Source organism: Heterodontus francisci, chromosome 3 (assembly GCF_036365525.1).
Source record: "Heterodontus francisci isolate sHetFra1 chromosome 3, sHetFra1.hap1, whole genome shotgun sequence".
Taxonomy (NCBI): Eukaryota; Metazoa; Chordata; class Chondrichthyes; order Heterodontiformes; family Heterodontidae; genus Heterodontus; species Heterodontus francisci.
The window spans coordinates 81,656,570-81,676,302 of record NC_090373.1 but is presented as its reverse complement, the minus strand read 5'-3'; the positions used below and the strand labels follow the sequence as shown (position 1 = coordinate 81,676,302).

General features: G+C 44.8%; 1 protein-coding gene across 7 annotated transcripts in view; it reads left to right on the top strand.

Moving 5' to 3' along the window:
* Window positions 1–19,733, top strand: part of dnmt3ab (DNA (cytosine-5-)-methyltransferase 3 alpha b) — a 718,146-nt gene that overhangs the window by 583,672 nt on the left and 114,741 nt on the right. For all 7 annotated transcript variants that reach the window (XM_068023838.1, XM_068023830.1, XM_068023822.1 and 4 more), the window contains 2 exons: window positions 1,065–1,248; window positions 17,640–17,724. In XM_068023838.1, the coding sequence (XP_067879939.1) occupies window positions 1,065–1,248; window positions 17,640–17,724 (269 nt within the window). The remainder of the gene's footprint in view (window positions 1–1,064; window positions 1,249–17,639; window positions 17,725–19,733) is intronic.

Here is a 19,733-nt window from a genome sequence, read left to right as displayed (position 1 = left end):
TTTGGCACCAAGCCACAGAAGGTAATATGAGGGTAGTTGGCCAAAGGCTTGGTCAAACGGGTAGTTTTTAAAGAAGCTTTTTAAAGGAGGAAAGAGAAGTAGTGAGGCAGAAAAGTTCAGGGAAGCAATGCCAGAGTTTAGCACCTTGGAAGCTGAAGACGCAGCCACTAGTTGTGGGGATTTAAAATCGGGGATGCTCAAGAGGCCAGAGTTAGAGGAGCACAAAGTGTTGCAGGGCTGGAGGAGATTCCAAGGATAGGGAGGGGCAAGGCCATAGAGGAATTTGAAAACAAGGGTGAGAATTTTAAAATCAAGGCTTTGCTTGACCAGGAGCCAGTATAGGTCAGTGAGCAAGTCATGATGGTGCATGTATGGACTTGGGAAGCAGAGTTTTTGGTGATTTCAATTTTATAGAGGGTAGAATTTGTGGGAGGCCAGTCAAAAGTGTGTTGGAATAGTCAAGTTTGGAGGTAACAAAGGCATGGATGCCTTTCAGCAGGAAATGAGCTGAGGCAGCAGTGGAGTCGGGTAATGTTACGGAGGTGGAACTAGGCGGTTTTAGTGATGCCATGGATATGTAGTCAGAAGCTTATTTTGGGGTCAAATATGACACCAAGTTCAAGCCAGAGAAATTTGCTATGTGCTGTTGTATGCTAACAGCACTAAGTAATTTGCAGGCTATTAAGTTTGTTTCTTCACAGAACATTTGCTAAAAGTACTTTATTATTTCTCAAAAATCAACACTAATATTTGCAAAGCCATATTATGATGTAGTGCAGCTGGTAGAAAACAGATGTTGTCAATTTTTAATTTCTTGCTCCAATAATGGGAATTACGTATTATTCACTCTCACTGTTGAGAACTGTCAAAACTTCATTTTATTATTTCAGTTATATTGGCCTTGCCTTTAAATAACAAAGAAAATCTTCATTGAATTTTTTGCTGGAAGTACTGGTGCCAGCAGTTTCTTCTCCCACCAAAGCTGTAGTGTCCAGCAATCTTGTCACTGAGTCTCGATCTTGCCTCCAAATACAGTGTTGATGCTCCATTTCCTGTTCATCTAGGTGTTTCTGTGTGGAATGTGTGGACCTACTGGTTGGACCAGGTGCTGCACAGGCAGCTATTAAAGAAGACCCCTGGAACTGTTACATGTGCAATCATAAAGGAATCTTTGGACTGCTAAGGCGGAGGGAGGATTGGCCAGTTCGGCTACAACAGTTTTTTGCAAATAACCACGACCAGGAATTTGTGAGTATTATTTTCATGAGCTTTCTTTTCAAAGATATGCTGACATGTAATTGAGTCATTTAAAATGATTACAGGAGTCGATAGGGTATATAGAGAGAAACCATTTCCACAGGTGGGAAAGGCTAGAACAAGGGGGCATAATCTTAGAATTAGAGCTAGACCATTCGGGGATGATGTCTGAAAAAGGGAATGGATATCTGGAACTTTCTGCTCTAAAAAGCTGTTGAGGCTCGGTTGAGAAAGTCCCGCCTCATTGAGCTGCCTGCCTGCTCTTAGTCGCAGCAGCGCCACTGGGAGCGGTGGCCACTGCTGAGACTGCACCCCAGCCTACTGAAGAGGATGCCTGGGAGCCGGGATCCAAGGTGAGTTTTGGTTGCATCGCCGGGGATAATCAGTCGGGCCCCGGTCAGGCAAGGGTGGTCGTTTGGGGGAAAGGAGGCTTCTTGGTTCCTGGGGCTGGTTGGGGATGCGGGGGCGGCCCTCAATCGGGCACCCTGTGCCTGATTGTCAGGGCCCACCCCCGGGGTGCTGAGACGCTGCCAGCTTTTACCGGGCGGCCTTTCCCGGCTCCAGGACGCTCGCTTGCCATGCATAAAATCCGCATGGCGGCAGGCAAAGACCCTTAAGTAGCTGTTATTTGGCCACTTAAAGGCCTTTGCGGCCTGTTGCCCCCCTCCCCACCGCCCTACGCCACCCCCCCTGCCACCATCCGGTTTGTTGGGGTGGCGTAAAACTCCAGCCATGGTGTCAAAATCCCATTCCTACTTCCATTCAATAAAAATCATCTTAACTTATTGCACCTCTGAAGTGGTCACTATACATGTCAACTATCAAGATTTTGGTGTATCATCGGTACTGAGAGGATTGCACTACCCAACTCCTGGCCCTCACCAAATGATAATACACAGGACAAGGTTATTGGGTGAGAAATTGGGCTCATTTCTTTTGGTGCAACGAGCACCCTTGGAGCTCCAAAATGGCGTCCAAGGCATGCAGACATGCTTAAAGGGCAATTCATGTCAGAAGTCTTATTGGTGCAGGCATCAGCTTGTTGGGCGCTATTTTGGTACAGTGAACGTCTGCCAGAAGTATGCAGAACAGGAACTTTGATGCCCGCAGTGCCCTTATGCAGCTCAATACTTGAGTTAATGCCCGCTCTTAACCTCTCACAGCTGAACAGGCATTCAGCAGCAGGAAGGACCTACCACCAGCGCTATTTAAATGGATCATCAACTACTTACAGGTTAGTTGCTGGTTGATTTCTCCTGGTTGTTGCTACGATTCTACAAGTGTTTGGGGCTTTTAGTAGATGTTTCAAGTTGCAAAAGTTGAGACTTCACTATGATTCTAAGCTTCCCTATGGTGCAGGGTGCCATTAACTGCACACACATCACTTTGCAGGCTCTGAATGTCAACTGTGCCTTATACTGGAACCAAAAGGAATGCCACTCTCTCTCAACGTTTAGCTCGTGTGTGACCATAGGCAGAGAATCTTTAGGTCAATGCCCGGTATCCTGGCAGCAGGAATGATGTCTTCATTCTGCAGCAGTCTGCTGTGTCAACTGCATTTCAGCCACCACAGCAAACCAACGGGCGAAAGGGGTTGTCAAGTGATGACATGCTTGATGATTCCGGTGCGCAACCCATGCACACATAGGTAGCATGCATACAACGAAAGCTATGCTGTCACACGAAATGTGATACAGCAGACCATTGGCAAGCTGAAATAAAGCTTCCACTGCCTGGACTGCTCTGGAGAAGCCCTGCAGTACTAGGCAGAGCGAGTATCAATATTCATGGTGGTCTACTGCATTCTCATAACCTCACCATCATGAGAAAACAACCCTTACCACAAGCTATATGGCAAGAAACGAGGGGCAGGAGCATGAAGAGGAGGAGGAAGAAGAGGAGGAAAAAGGGAGAAGGCAACCTAGACAACCCCTGCCTGCCCAAGCTGTCAGTGAAAAACTCAAACTGGTGTGATACCAGTAAGCGGGACCCCATTCACCAACTGTCCCACACCTGCAATCCACAGCCATGATGGCAGCAGTGAGCTGACATGACAGCAGTCGGATGTTGGGTGGCTGCTGCTTGTGCTGCAATGCAAGTTATGACATTGGCCATTAGATGCTGCATCATGGTTGGGTCCAGAAGTGTGAGAACAAAGTTGGCCACCACTTCCACTTTGGAATGTTTGGGCTCCAAGCTCTGCAGCAAATACTATGTTAAGTTGGTGCTGGACTCCTCCGTGTGTCTTGGCATTGCACACAGGCTTTCTGGCAAGCCTACTAGTGCCCCAAGTATTTTGCTGTACATAACCATCAGCCTTCTTTCAGCTTCCCCATCAAATTCTTCATCTGAGTCCTCTGTAGCAGCTTTGGTGAGCTGCACCTGCACTAAAGTAAACATTGGTCCCTTAGAAACAGAGACAGGTGAAGTTATCATGGGGAATGAGGAAATGGTGGAAGCATTGAACAAATATTTTGTGTGTGGCTTCACAGTAGAAGACACAAATTCCAAACCATAAATAGACAATAACCGAGGGGCTAAAAAGAGAGAGGAAATTAAGGAAATTCATATCAGCAGAGAAAAAATATTGGAGAAACTTAAGGCACTAAAATCTGACAAATCTCCTGGACTGGATGGCCTACATCCTAGGGTTCTAAAAAAAAATAGCTGCAGAAATCGTGGATGCGCTAGCTATGATTTTACATAATTCCTTAGATTCGGGAACAGGCCCATCAGATTGGAAGTTGGCAAATGTTAGACCTCTTTTCAAGAAAAGAGGGAGAGAGAAAATAGGGAACTACAGGCCAGTTAGCCTAACATCAGTTATTGGGAAAATGCTGGAATCTATTATTAAGGAAGTCTTAACAATGCCTCAGAAAAGCACTGTATGATTAGAACAAGTAACATGGTTTTACAAAAGGGAAATCCTGTTTGACAAATTTATTAGAGTTTTTTGAGGATGTAACTAGTAGGGGGTAGATAAAGGGGAACCAGAAGATGTAGTATACCTGGATTTCCAAAGTGCATTCTATAAGGTGCCACACAAAAGGTTAAAAGGTAAGATAAGGGCTCATGGAGTTGGGGGTAATATATTAGCATTAAATAGTGGGGTTACGTTAGCTACCCTCCAATCCGTTGGAACTGTTCCAGAGTCTATAGAATTTTGGAAAATGACCAGCAAGGCATCTACTATTTCTAGGGCCACTTCCTTAAGCACTCTGGGATGTAGATTATTAGACCCTGGGGATTTATCGGCCTTCAATCCCATCAATTTCCCTAACACCATTTCCCTACTAATACTGATTTCATACAGTTCCTTCTTCTCACTAGACCCTATGTTCCCCAACATTTCTGGGAGGTAATTTGTGTCCTCCTTTGTGAAGACAGAACCAAAGTATGTATTTAATTGGTCTGTCATTTCTTTATTCCCCATTATAAATTCCCCCGTTTCTGACTGTAAGGGACCCACATTTGTCTTCACTAATCTTTTTCTCTTCACATATCTATAGAACCTTTCACGGTCAGTTTTAATGTTCTCAGCAAGCTAACTCTCATGAATGGTGGAGCAGGCTCACTGAACCATATGGTCTACTCCAGCTCCTATTTCTTGTGTTTGTGTTCTATCCTGGCCCCTTGCCCTGGCTGCAGGCCACTAGTGCCTGGTGTCTCATAATGTGCAAATGCCACCTCTGTGCTATCCTCTAAATTACGCCCAGTGTCATTATCTGAGCTGGTGGTTGCGAGTGTGAAATTGAGTGAAGGTGTTCATAACGTCTTGCTGTTCCTCCACAGCCTGGCTAGGTTGCACTTCTTAGCTATCTGAAAGGAGAAAGACACAAGGGTGCAGTTGTGATGAGGGGAGGGGAGTAGAAAGTAGAAGTGCATACTTACACCATTTTCAGCTTTTAAGTCAGAAGATATTGTGGGTTCAGGAGGAAGTGGGATGGGAGAAGGAGGTGTGAGGATACTGTCATCTTCGATAGTTTTAGTCCCACATTGGCCACGCCCTCAGCACTGGACATTCAAATAATGGCCAGCATCGTCTCCTCCATGGGGGTTAGGGTATGCATATGTGCCTGTTCCCCCCACAGGTGGCCCCTCCTGCCTTCAGTTGTGAGCCACCTTGTTCTGCAAGAGAGAGGGAAATGCGTCAGTGAGTGTCGAGCAGTCATTTGGCTGATGTAGCTGTCATGGTGGAATAGCTGGCAGTGTGTGCAAGCTGAGATTTGGGTATGGGGCTTGCAGCAGTGTGTGAGGGTAAGCTGAAGCAGGTGAATGTTATTTATGAGTTCTGATTGATGCAGTTGCTGGTAGATAAGTGATGGGGATGTGGTGAATTGAGCAGTGCCTGAAGCTAGTGGTGTAGATGGTAAGATATGCCATTTAAAGATGCATCTACTGACCTTGACCACTCATGTGAGGTCATTGAAGTTCTTGCATCCAGGCCTTGTCAGGGCTTGACTCCTGGCTATCTGCTCCCACTGCCTTTTGAACATGTGCCTTGACTCCTGGCACTGCAGATACATGATGACTCCTCCACAAAGGCCTCCAGTGCAGTGTCTGAAAACCTTCGAGTCACCTTTCTCCCATTTTGTGCCATTCTTCATTGTTTTCCAGATCAGATTCATTTCCTACATGACTGCTTTAACCTGCACTAGCCACAATGCAGCTTCCCTTTAAGTAGTTCAGGTTAGCTTTAACTGGTGCTAGCAAGTAACAACTTTGGGCCCCCTGCTAATGCATGCAGGCAATCAACAGCATGGTTAGAACTGGCTACACATAGCAGTCATTCAAATGAGTAGGCAGCACGAAGTTGGCACAGTGCCTGCTTCGCAATCAACAAGCATGTGCTAAGCATGCATCACGATCCCTGCGCCCATTTTCGGGGACTATCCAATTTAGCCCCCATTGTCTTCTCTTAACATCACTCCTATGTAACTGACAGGGTTATTGGACTTGTTGTGTTTTCTTAACCTCGGTGTTAGTGATTACTACACAAAATGCATTTATATGAATTGGAAAGGCAAGGTCTGATTGGGGATACTCAGCATGGCTTTGTGAATGGGAAATCATGTCTCATGAATTTGATTGAGTTTTTCGAGGAGGTGACCAAGAGGATTGACGAGGGCAGGGCGATGAACGTTGTCTACATGGACTTTAGCAAGGCCTTTGACAAGGTCCCGCATGGTAGGTTGGTCCAGAAGGTTCGAACACATGGGATCCAGGGTGAGCTAACAAATTGGATACAAAATTGATAGGAGGCAGAGGGTGGTAGTGGAGGGTTGATTTTCAGATTGGAGGCCGGTGACCAGTGGTGTGCCGCAGGGATCGGTGCTGGGCCCTCTGTTGTTTGTCATATATATTAATAACATGGATGTGAATGTCGGGGGCATGATTAGTAAGTTTGCAGATGACACCAAAATTGGTGGTATAGTGGACAGTGAAGAAGGTTGTCTAAGGTTACAACAGGATATAAATAAACTGGGAAAGTGGGCAAAGGATTGGCAAATGGAATTTAATGCAGACAAGTGTGAAGTGATGCATTCTGGGAAGTTAAACCAGGGCAGGACATATACAGTGAATGGCAGGGCCCTGGGGAGTATTGTTGAACAGAGAGACCTTGGGGTGCAAGTACATAGTTCCTTGAAAGTGACAACACAGGTAGACAGGGTGGTGAAGAAGGCATATAGCATGTTTGCCTTCATTCTCCAAGGCATTGCGTACAAAAGTTGGGACGTCACGTTAAAGTTGTGCATAATGTTGGTTAGGCCGCATTTGGAGTACTGTGTGCAGTTCTGGTCGCCACACTGCAGGAAAGATGTGATTAAGCTCGAGAGGGTGCAGAAAAGATTCACAAGGATGTTGCCTGGTTTGGAGGGCTTGAGTTATAAAGAGAGATTGGGTAGGCTGGGTCTGTTTTCCCTGGAGCAAAGGAGGCTGAGAGGGGACATGATAGAGGTATATAAAATTATGAGAGGCATAGATAGGGTAGATAGCCAGAGTCTGTTTCCCATGGTAGGGATGACTAAAACTAGAGGGCAGAGATTTAAGGTGAAAGGGAGAAGGTTTAAAGGGGATCAAAGGGGTAAATTTTTCACACAAAGAATAGTGGGTATCTGGAATGAGCTGCCAGAGGAGGCGGTGGAGGCAGGAACAGTAGCAACATTTAAGAGACATCTGGCCAGGTATTTGAATGAGCAAGGCATAGAGGGATATGGAATTAGTGCAGGCAGCTGGGATTAGTATAGATAGGCATTATGGTTAGCATGGACGCAGTGGGCAGAAGGGCCTGTTTCTATGCTGTACGACTCTATGACTCTGTGACAAGGCGCAGACCACTCAAGACAGGATCGGTAACACAGTAACTTGGGTTCATTATTTAAGGATGGTTCTGCATGTACACACAGTTCTTCAATGTACAGGTACTTTCTTCAGACTGCCCTCACACCAGAAGTCACATAGTATGTTACATCACATCTCTTACATTGCTGTGCATTATAACATGACCACATCTCTTAAAGATGTACCACAACATATCCCCCTCAAATAGATAAAAACTAACTATGTACAATTCAACAACAGTAATCGGAGTTAAACATACATGGTACAAAACAGTAACAGAGACCTGTCGAATCATCAGTCACGATAACGTAAAGGGCGTTTGATCAAATGGCCTGATCTAGAAACAGGATAAGAGTTCTTGGAGTCCGGAACAAACAAGACTCTTGCCTATGGGAGTAGAATGCGTAGATTCTGCCCAAGTCTCTGTATTCGATCTCGTCCAGTTTGCCACGGAGTCTTCCATCATCTGGGATCATGGACTGTTCTGATCTGACCTCTATTCCAACACAATGTAGCACCAGTAGAAGTAGTAACTTTGAACAAACATGGTTCTGGTCAAACCCTGGAGACTTGTGCAGTATTCCATATACCAGTTACAGGATTCTGTATCGTGACCTGTTGTTCTACCACTAATTTGGAAAGCTTGTTTCCAGCATGACTATCGTGTACCTCTTTCATCTTCCCCTGTTGCTTCAAAAGAGCATCCCTAACTTCAGGGTAGATGAATGATGGAAGCTAGGAAGAAATGCTATTCACAATATACATTAATGATTTAGATGAGGGAACTAAATGTAATATCTCCAAATTTGCAGATGACACGAAACTGGGTGGGAGGGTCAGTTGTGAGGAGGATGCAGAGAGGCTTCAGGGTGATTTGGACAAGTTGACTGAGTGGGCTAATGCATGGCAGATGCAGTATAATGTGGATAAATGTGAGGTTATCCATTTTGGTAGCAAAAACAGGAAGGCAGATTATTATCTGAATGGCTATAAACTGAGAGAGGGGAATATGCAGCGAGACCTGGGTGTTCTTGTTCACCAGTCGCTGAAGGTAAGCATCAGGTACAACAGGCGGTAAAAAAGGCAAATGGTATGTTGGCCTTCATAGCGAGAGGATTCAAGTACAGAAGCAGGGATGTCTTGCTGCAGTTATACAGGGCCTTGGTGAGGCCACACCTGGAAAATTGTGTGCAATTTTGGTCTCCTTATCCTGAGGAAGGACGTTCTTGCTATAGAGGGAGTGCAGCGAAGGTTTACTAGACTGATTCCTAAGATGGCTGGACTGATGTATGAGGAGAGATTGAGTCACTCAGGATTATATTTGCTGGAGTTCAGAAGAGTGAGGGGGGGGGATCGCATAGAAACCTATAAAATTCTAACAGGACTTGACAGGGTAGATGCAGGAAGGGTGTTCCCGATGGTGGGGGAGTCCAGAACCAGGGGTCATAGTCTAAGGATATGGGGTAAACCTTTCAGGACTGAGATGAGGAGAAATTTCTTCACCCAGAGAGTGGTGAGCCTGTGGAATTCACTACCACAGAAAGCAGTTGAGGCCAAAACATTGTATGTTTTCAAAAAGGAGTTAGATATAGCTCTTGGGTCCAAAGGGATCAAAGGGAATGGGGCGAAAGCCGGAACAGGCTACTGGGTTGGATGATCAGCCATGATCATAATGAATGGTGGAGTAGGCTCGAAGGGCCGAATGGCCTACTGCTGCTCCTATTTTCTATGTTTCTATCAGTATGCATCTTGCCCCCAAACATAAGCTCGGCTGGGGATGGAATGGTAGAACTCAACGGAGTTGCATGTAGGTGGAGCATAGCAAAGTGCATGTCTTGAGCCATCTGCTGGCATTCAATAATTAGCAATTTAACTTTGCAAATCATACATTACTGCAAGACCATTGGAACACGGATAATGTGGTGAAGATGTGGTATACTTACACCCTATTTCTGGCACATGTCCACGATTTCCCACTGCACTGAGGCCCATTATCGGAAATCACCTCCTCAGGTGCCCCGAATAAACTGAAAATAGCATTGAGTGTGCTTGCTACCTTAGAACTTGCTGAATAATTGAAACATCAAAAAATAATGGGCTGAAATTTATTGCCTCTGAAATTGGCGGTGGGCAAAAACAATGGCGGGCATAGCAGCTCATTCAAATAGCTGGGGTGAACCACCCCCCCCCCACCCCCACTGATGACAAGTCTCCACCAATATTGTGGAGTGGGCGGGCTGTCCGTCCCCAGCAATGGCGTCAGCTGCCTTTGCGCAGGCACTGGTGCCATTTTTAAAGGGCTTCGAGTCCTACCATTCAATTTAAATTTTTAAAGAAACATTGTTTTTAAGAAATGAAATAAATTTATCTTGCCCCTCTCCCACCCCCCAATAACCATGGAATTATTTACTTGCCCTCTCCCATCAAAAACACTTACCTTGTGCACCTGACCTTTCCCTCCCCAAAATGCAACAACTTTACACTTTACCCCTTCCCACTATCCCCTACACCAACGAAATGGCCATGACCCCACTCCCCACCTTCCCAGCTATTTGAATGAGCCGCTACGCCTGCCATTGTTTTTGCCCACCGCCAATTTTGGAGGCCATAAATTTCAGCCCATTACCCCCAATAACCTTTGATTCCCTTGCCTAACAAGAATCTATCTACCTCCGCCTTAAAATGATTCAATGACCCCGCCTCTACCACCTTCTGAGGCAGAAAGTTCCAAAGTCACACAACCCTCTGAGAGAAAAAATGTCTCCTCATCTCTGCCCTAAAAGGGTGACCCCTAATTTTAAAACAGTGCCCCCTAGTTCTGGACTCACCCACAAGAGAAAACATCCTCTCCACATCCAACTTGTCAAGACCATTCAGGATCTTATATACTTCAATCAAGTCTCCCCTCACTCTTCTAAACGCTACTGAAAACAAGCCCAGTCTGTGCAAATTTTCCTCATAAGACAACCCGTTCATTCCAGGTATCAATCCAGTAAACCCCCTGTGAACCACCTCCAATGCATTTACATCCTTCCTTAAATAAGGAGACCAAAACTGCACACAGTATTCGAGATGTAGTCCCACCAATGCAATGTCCTGTATAACTGAAGCATAACATCCTTACTTTTATTTTTAATTCCTCTCATAATAAAGGATAGCATTCCATTAGTCTTCTTTATGACTTGCTGTACCTGCATACTAACTTTTTGTGACTCATGTACTAGAACACCTAGATCCCTCTGCACCTCTGAATTCTGCAGTCATTCTCCATTTAAATAATACTCTGCTTTTTTGTTCTTCCTGCCAAAGTGAACAACTTCACATTTTCCCACATTATACTCCATCTAGCAAATTTTTGCCCACTCACTCAATCTATCTATATTGGTCTGCAACCGTCTTATGTCCTCTTCACAACATACTTTCCATTTAATTCATTCCCTGAGTTTCCTAACTTTCCAAAGAAAGTCTCGACAGGCAGACCTCATTGTCATCTAGCCTGCAGTACCAATGCAGTCTCCTCTGGGAGAGATGGTTTGATCATGGCCTGATCCACAACACATTCAGGGAACGTGCAGGGGTCCGTCTCCCACCACGGCCCTGTCTCTCTGACTTCCTATGCTCTTTCTCTCACTACTGGGGGTGGGGGGAGCTACCACCTTCACCATCGCCAGATCATTACCTAGGAGCAGGACAACCCTGTCCACAGGCAAACTAGGGACAATCCCTACAGTCACCAGTCCTGAAACTAGATTGTACTCCAGTTGTACAGGTACAGGCATGTGCTGCCATCCAATACCTATCACCACCATTTTGGTGTTCACTGCACTCTCTGGGGGAAAGGTCAGACCTTTTCCCAGTAAAAGGGATCTAGTGGCCCGTGTGTCCCTGAGAATTGTTATGGGCTTGCTTGCCCCACTCGAGGGGTATGGGGTTACATAGAAAATAGGAGCAGGAGTAGGCCATTCAGCCCTTCGAGCCTGCTCCACCATTCATTATGATCGTGGCTGATCATCCAACTCAGTAGCCTGTTCCGGCTTTCGCCCCATACCCTTTGATCCCTTTAGACCCAAGAGCTATATCTAACTCCTTTTTGAAAACATACAATGTTTTGGCCTCAACTGCTTTCTGTGGTAGCGAATTCCACAGGCTCACCACTCTCTGGGTGAAGAAATTTCTCCTCATCTCAGTCCTGAAAGGTTTACCCCGTATCCTTAGACTATGATCCCTGGTTCTGGACTCCCCCACCATCGGGAACATCCTTCCTGCATCTACCCTGTCAAGTCCAGTTAGAATTTTATAGGTTTCTATGAGATCCCCCCCTCACTCTTCTGAACTCCAGCGAATAATAATCCTAACCGACTCAATCTCTCCTCATATGTCAGTCCCGCCATCCCAGGAATCAATCTGGTATACCTTCACTGCACTCCCTCTATAGCAAGAACATCCTTCCTCAGATAAGGAGACCAAAACTGCGCACAATATTCCAGGTGTGGCCTCACCAAGGTCCTGTATAATTGCAGCAAGACATCCCTGCTTCTGTACTTAAATCCTCTCGCTATGAAGGCCAACATACCATTTGCCTTTTTTACTGCCTGTTGCACCTGCATGCTTACCTTCAGCAACTGGTGTACGAGAACACCCAGGTCTCGCTGCATATTCCCCTCTCTCAGTTTATAGCTGCTCAGATAATAATCTGCCTTCCTGTTTTTGCTACCAAAATGGATAACCTCACATTTATCCACATTATACTGCATCTGCCCTGCATTAGCCCACTCACTCAACTTTTCCAAATCACCCTGAAGCCTCTCTGCATCCTCCTCACAACTCACCCTCCCACCCAGTTTTGTGTTATCTGCTTTCCCTTCAGAGACAAAACCCTGATAATCTTCAGGAATCCTATTAACTTTTCCTGTACTTGCAGCCGTAAGCTTCCTGGGTCTCACTTTTACTGCAGTTAAAGCCACAGCTTGTTCTGCTGTGTTTTCCTTTTGGTTCACCTCTTCACTGAGCAGGTGTGCCCTGATTAACCCTACAGGTTTTCCCTTTAATTTCCAACATTGAGCTTTTAACTGCCCTGCTTTATTACAATAGAAGCACACAGGTCTCTGGGACTCACTCTTGCTCACAGCACCTTCTTTTTTCGGTAGAGGAGGGCCCCCTGTGTCTGCTGTTTTCCTTTCTCTCCCAAGACTGCTTGGGCTCCTATCACCTTCCCACCCTTTCAGATTTGTGGGGGTGACTAGGAAAGGTTCTCCCCTGGGAAACTGACTTATAAATCAAAGCAAATTCATCAGCCAGAACGGCCGCTTGCTGGGCTCTCTGGACCCGCTGCTCCTCTCCATGGGTCTTTATGGAGAGCGGGAGAGAGTGTTTAAATTCCTCTAACAGAATTACTTCTCTGAGATTCTCAGTTGACCTGTACTTTAAGAGCCCTCAACCACTCTACAAAAGCCAGCTGCTTAATTCTTTCAAACTCCAGATAAGTTTGATTAGCTTGCTTCTTGAGGGTTCTAAACTTTTGGCGATAGGCTTCAGGTACTAATTCATATGCCTCGAGGATAGCACTTTTTGTCAGTTCATAATTTGATGAACTCTCATCTAGCAACAGGGAATAAACCTCATGGGCTTTTCCAGTTATCTTGCTTTGCAGTAAGAGAGGCCAGGTCTCAGCCGGCCATTTTACCTGCCTTGCAAGTTTCTCAAAGGACACAAAAAAATTCTGCGACATCCTCCTCATTGGATCTTGGAATTAGTTGAGCTAGTTTTAACAATTCTGCACCCAGCCCTGAATTACACTCCTCCATATTGGCCATGCTTTCACGAGGGCTACTCTGCCACCCCCAATTAACTCAAGCCGCCTTAACTCCCTTTCTTCGCATTCCTTCCAGAATACTCTTTCTCTCTCTCTCTCTCTCTCTCTCCTCTTTCTCTCATTCCTTCTCCTGTCTTTTCCTTCACGTTCCTTCTGGAAGGCTCTTTCTCCCTCTCCTGCCTCTCTCTTTCGCTTTCTCTTTCCCTGTCTTCTAATTCAAGTTTACTTTGTTCCAATTGTATGTTTGCTCGCAGTACCCTGTCGGAGTCTGCTTCTAACCCTGTTTCTGCTTCTTCAGATTCAAGGAAAAAATGGTTGGCCACTAGCATTATGAGTTCAGACTTCCTAGCCTTGCCATGTACAGTGATCCTACACTGCTCAGCCATTTTCCTCAACTTCTCCATAGACAGTGCTTTTAACTTATCCCAAGTTACTTCATTCTGGCTTGGAGAGCTTCAGTTACAGTTTAATATTCAATCACACACAACCACAAGAAAACCTGTACTTAAATTTTGCTCTTTCTTTGCTTGTGAACAATTTGGCTTCCCACTTGCAATTTCTCCCGTTTGGCTGTGGGTCAATCCCAGACGCTAGCATCCAAATTTCTGTTATGATCAGGTGAGAAAGGTGTCTAGGGATTCCTCTCAACCTTCACCTGATCTTGCCATAACAGGGTTTAATTTTAAACACGTGTTTTGAGCCCCCACTTGGTGAATCCTTGTTCACCGCTTTTCAGTTATAAGGCAAAGAAACCAGCACAGACAGGCTTTCTTAGGTTTAATGAAGAAAAGTTGAAATTTATTAAAGTTAAACTCCAATTTGGTTAATGCTGACAGATACATGACGCACCTATGCTAGCATGCAAATACAATACACACCTGCAAATAGAGACAGAAAAGAGCAGAAGACAAATAAAGTGGAAAAATTTGAGGCAATATCAAGAGTTTTTGTTACTGTTTTTCGAGCTCACTGTAGAGTCCTTGATTATAGGTAGATTTTGCTTTTCGTTGGGGCCCAGTATTCTTCTTAAACCTTGTTCGCTGTAGGAGACTTTTCTCTCTTGGGGTTCATGTGTCTTCAGTGGATTTAGAAGCTTGTGAGAAAGACATGGGAACAGAAAGACAGGATAGGCTGTGGCGAGCCAGCCAGGAGAGATCTCAGTCCAGGAGCATTCTGCTTTCTGCCCAAACTGGTTGTACAAATTCAAAAAACTCAGGCTGCCCAGCAGGTTAGTCATGTGACGAGTTGGATTGTTCATGTCCGTTTGTGTATTCGGCCATCTTAGCAGTCAACCTGGAATGCGAGCTCCTCCACCTTCAACGTCTGGTGATCAAAAGTCCATTGTGGGTTGAATGTGTCAGGGAATGGCTACTTTGTCCTTCCAAACACTGTCTATTAATATGCAAATGTCTTTCCAGCCAAGATTTGCCAATTTTTTAAAGCAAGTCCTTTCTTCACTTCAACAAGTTTGAAATTTAATGTCCATGTGGTGAAATTAATATGCCTCATGCTTCGTAGTTGGGGGCCTGCATGACACTGCCAATCAGAAAAAGACTTCCTGTTTTCTGCCAGGCAGCCAGTCTTCTATCCATGCTAATATGTTACCCCCTGCACCATGTGCTCCTAGCACCTTGTCAAATGCCTTCTCGAAATCCAAGTATCGAACGTGATTGGGCTCCCCTTTATCCACAGCGCATGTTACTCCTTCAAAGAACTCCAACAAATTGGTTAAACATAATTTCCCTTTCACAAAACCTTGCTGACTATTCCCGACTACCTTGAGTTTTTCTAAGTGCCCAGCTAGCCTCCTTAATGATCAATTCTAACACTTTCCCTATGACAGACGTCAATCTAACTGACCAATAGTTACCTGTTTTCCGCCTCTCCCACTTCTTGAATAGAGGGGTTATATTTACTTTCCAGTCTGATGGAACCTTTCCAGAATCCAGCGAATTTTGAAAAATTAACACAGACGCATCTACTACCTCATTAGCCACCTCTTATAAGACCCTAGGATGAAGTCCATCAGGACCCGGGGACATCTCAGCCTACAGCTCCATCAGTTTGCTCAGTAATTCTTAAGGGGCTTGACAGGGGAGCTGCGGAGAGGATGTTTACATTGGCAGGAGAGTCTAGAATTAGCAGTCATGCTCTCAGGATCAGAGAGTGGCCATTTCGGACTGAAATAAGGGCCATAATTTTACCCTTGGCAGACGATAGCTATCCACTGACTGAAAGGTTGGTGGCTCACCCGCCACTGCCTGGCCTCGGGGTTCGACCCTCATTTTGTGGTCCCCAAGCCTTCAATTGGACTGAGGTGGGACTTGCACCCCATTGAGGCAGGAAGTCCCGTGTAATGGAGCTACCAGCCAATCAGAGGGCCGGCAGCTGTCTGTCCCAGCAGTGCCACAGTGTGCGCCAACTCAGCCATCACAAAGATGATGTCGGGAAGCCCCAGAAGCAAGGTAAATTTTTGGTGCCTTGCTGGGGGTGATCAATCAGGCCCTGGCAAGGCAAGGGTGGTCGATTGGGGGGACAGGGGGTGTAGTGGGTGCCAGGGATGGTTGGAGCAGCGGGGGACAGCCATCCGTCGGGCACAGGGTGCCTGATCATGAGGGCCCCTTCCCCAGGCCATCATAGAGTCGCCTGCTTTTGTCTGGCGGCTTCTCTCGGACCTGGGCCGCCCGACCGGCCATGGGTGAAATCCCTGTGGCGTTGGGCGGAGATGCTTAAGTAGCCGTTAAGTTTTTTGCCACCACCGCCCTGCGTAAAGTGGTGACGGAGGCGGGAATGGGTCTTGAAGGGCCTTTGTGGGGAGGGGCATAAAATTCCGGCCCAGGGATAAATTCCTTCACTCAACTGATTGTGAACCTTTGGAATTTGTACCCCATGGACCTGTGGATGCTCAGTCAGTGAGTGCATTCAACAGAGAGCAATGAAATTTTGCATACTAAGGGAATCAAGTCAGCAAGGTTTTGTGAAAGGGAAATTATGTTTAACCAAGGGGATAGGGCAGGAAAGCGTAGCTGTGATGAAGATCAATCATGATCTTATTGAGTGGAGAAGCAGGCATGAAGGGCTAAATGGTTTACTCCTGCTCCAATTTGTTATCTTCTTATAGCAGGTCTCAGTTAGTGTACAGAGACCTACATCGCTGCTGTTAGCACTGTGAGTGCCAGGAGAAGTGTGAGGAGTCTAGTCTGATGCAATAGCAGTCAGACCCGAGTGAGAGTGAGTTGGAGGCAGACAATGGATGACAATGAGAGGAAAGTAGTTGGCAATGAAAGGGGGACAGTTGAGGAAATGAATGGCAATACAAAGGGGGCATAAATAGAACTGGATGGTAATAAAAGGGGGAACTGGGTGCAAGTAACAGGAACAAACAGATTGCAATAATAAGAGGAAGTGGATGACCATGAGGGGAAGGGATACGCAATAAAAGAAAAAGGATGGTAATGACAGGTGAGAATAGTGGGAGCAGTGTGTACCATTTGCAAAATACACTGCAGCAACTGGCCATGTCTCCTTCAGCAGCACCTTCCAAACCCGCCTACCTCTACCACCTAGAAGAACAAGGGCAGCAGACGCATGGGAACACCATCACCTACAAGTTCGCCTCCATGTCACAGACCATCCTAACCTGGAACTATATTGCCATTCCTTCACTGTTGCTGGGTTAAAAACCTGTGGGTGTACTTACACCACATGGACTGTAGAAGATCTCAAGAACAATTGGGGATGGGCAACAAATGCTGGCCTTGCCAGTGGCACTAACATCCCAAGAACGAATAAAAAAAAAAAGAGGCAGAAGCCGGGATCAATGTTTTGGGATGTAAGAGAAAGAAGAATTAATGGAGAGGAAGTAGAGAGAAAGTAAGGTAGATTGCACTGTAGAAGTAAAAGCAGAGTAACAGATTAATTGGGTTGAAGGGATCTATGTGTGATGCCTTGAAACACTTGATCCCTATAGAGATTTAAAAAACGCCAGAGTAAATCATCCCTGTCCACATCTGATTGTAGAGTTTGTCCATCACACCTCTGCAAATTTCTGCCTCACATTTAAAAAAAAATTAGCATGAGAAAGAATACCAATTATTTGCAATTCATAAAGTAATTAACTTGGCCAAGGGGGATGCACGAGTGTAATCTGGTATGTCAAGGGATTTTTCTAAAATGTCATGCACTAGTTTTAAATTCTGTTAATATTTTTATTTGCTTAAATTTGCAGGACCCACCAAAGTTGTTTGCACCCATTGCTGCTGAGAAGAGAAAACCAGTTCGAGTACTGTCACTTTTTGATGGCATAGCCACAGGTAGTGTACACAACCAAATATACATATTAAGTGTTAATCTGCATACCATTTTGATATTTGTAAATAAAATTGACTTTCTAACTTTTGTGCCCCCTCCAATTCTGTCAGAGTTTTATAAAATACTATTGTTCCCAACTTTTCCTCCATTTCAAAGGCTTATATGTCTACAGAAAAGGATGCTAAAAATGTTAACATTCAGTTAAGAATGGCTGTTTTATTTCTCTCACTTTCCAGGTTGGGCAGGTAAATCCTGCAACTCGCCCTTATTCTCTTGCTGAACTTGTCCCGTTGGTTTCCTTTAGCATCGTTTTACTCTCCTCAGATATGGTAGTCATGAAATAGCTGAATTCAGGAGTTTTCAGTTCACCTGTAACCTTCTCTTTATTAAATTGCACTGGTTTGATAGGCCTGTTGAATTATTGTAATATAAAATTAATGCCAAAAGTTAGCTAAATAAAGGCAATTTGTTACCTAACAAATTATCTTGGAATGCATATAGTCAACCTTATCAACAGAGGAATTTTCAGAATATGATTAGCAGTACTGTAAAGTATTGCATGACAAAGTTAATAACTTTACCCAAAACAATATCTTTATAAATGTTTAAGCTAAAATACCATCTGCTGTAGTTCCTACCCAATCATCAAACGGGAGCATAGAACAATGTCGAAAAAATGCTCCATTAAAAACAGCGTACCCTCAGTACAGCACTCAAGTGCCAGTCTAGATTGTGTACTCAAGTCTCAGGAGTTGGATTGATCAATGCAGTTCATGTGATAGGCCTTTCTGGATGTATAAATTAAGATTAAGAGTGGCCTCACTCATCTATAAGTACCTTGTGATAATTAGTACCTTCATTCAATGGGCCATAATTTGTTGTCGGAATGAATCTAACAGCATTTGCCCTTAGTTAGACTTACTTTTCTGCATTTAAGTTTTTAAATTTTTGCATGGCAAGTTGTTAAAAATGTGAACTGGTAATGTCACAGGGAGGGAAACTGCATATGTGGGATCTGAGTGAACAGGCAAGCAACTGTGAATCTCCTTAACTAATTAGATTGAAGGATTGTGAAATTAACAGCACAAGGACGAGGAAGGAAGTGTAAATTAAACAATGCCAAATCAGGTACAGAAAGAGAAATAAAGAGTGGGAAAGTAAGATTGGATTAAGAGAAAATGAAACATGTGACAAATGGAAAAGTAAAAATAAATTAGTAAGTTACATTTTTACAATCTCCAACAATGATTATTACCTGAAGAAATGAGACGCCACACTTCTAATAGTTAATTTTCAGTGTCAGAGATGTTGACTGGCAGTAATTAACAATTAACACACTGTGCTGAATTTTATTCGGGCACCGCGCTGTGTGGCGGCGGCCTTTGAACTTGGCGGGGTGCCTGCATTCAGCAGCCACTGCAGAGCTCCCACAATATTACCCGTGGGGGCTCATTAGCAGCACAGTGCCAAGCTGTCCCTCCCCCCGCCTCATATTACATGGGGGGAGATGGGACATCTGGCGCAGTGAATAACCTTTTGACAGCTGTGCAGCAGGTGCTGGGGCCCTATTTAAAGTGACCCAGCACCTGCTTCCTGATGATTGTCAAAGAAATACTTACCTCACTGTTGAAGAGTGGGGCTGCTGTCAATCAGACCATAATGTGCTGCACCTCATAGATCAATGGAAATTGATGCCTTCATTTTAATCTTTTCCTCTTGTGCTGTATTTATAGTACTTTCTGATTAGGTAGTTCCATTGCAGATCTACCTGCAAACCAGAAGCTCTCCAGATTCTAAGTAACAGTATAAATGGAATATTCCATTTTTAAAAGTATTCATTCCAGCGTAGTTACAAGAAATAGCCTGTTGACTGTAATCTTTGTCTTTTGATGTGCAGTTTACGCTGACAACCAGATTGATGTGAAAAACCACAGAATGTGCTGTTGACAGTCTTTAAATTATTAGGAGTGATGAAGCAACTTCAAACTTAAGATGTAGTGCAACTAAACTT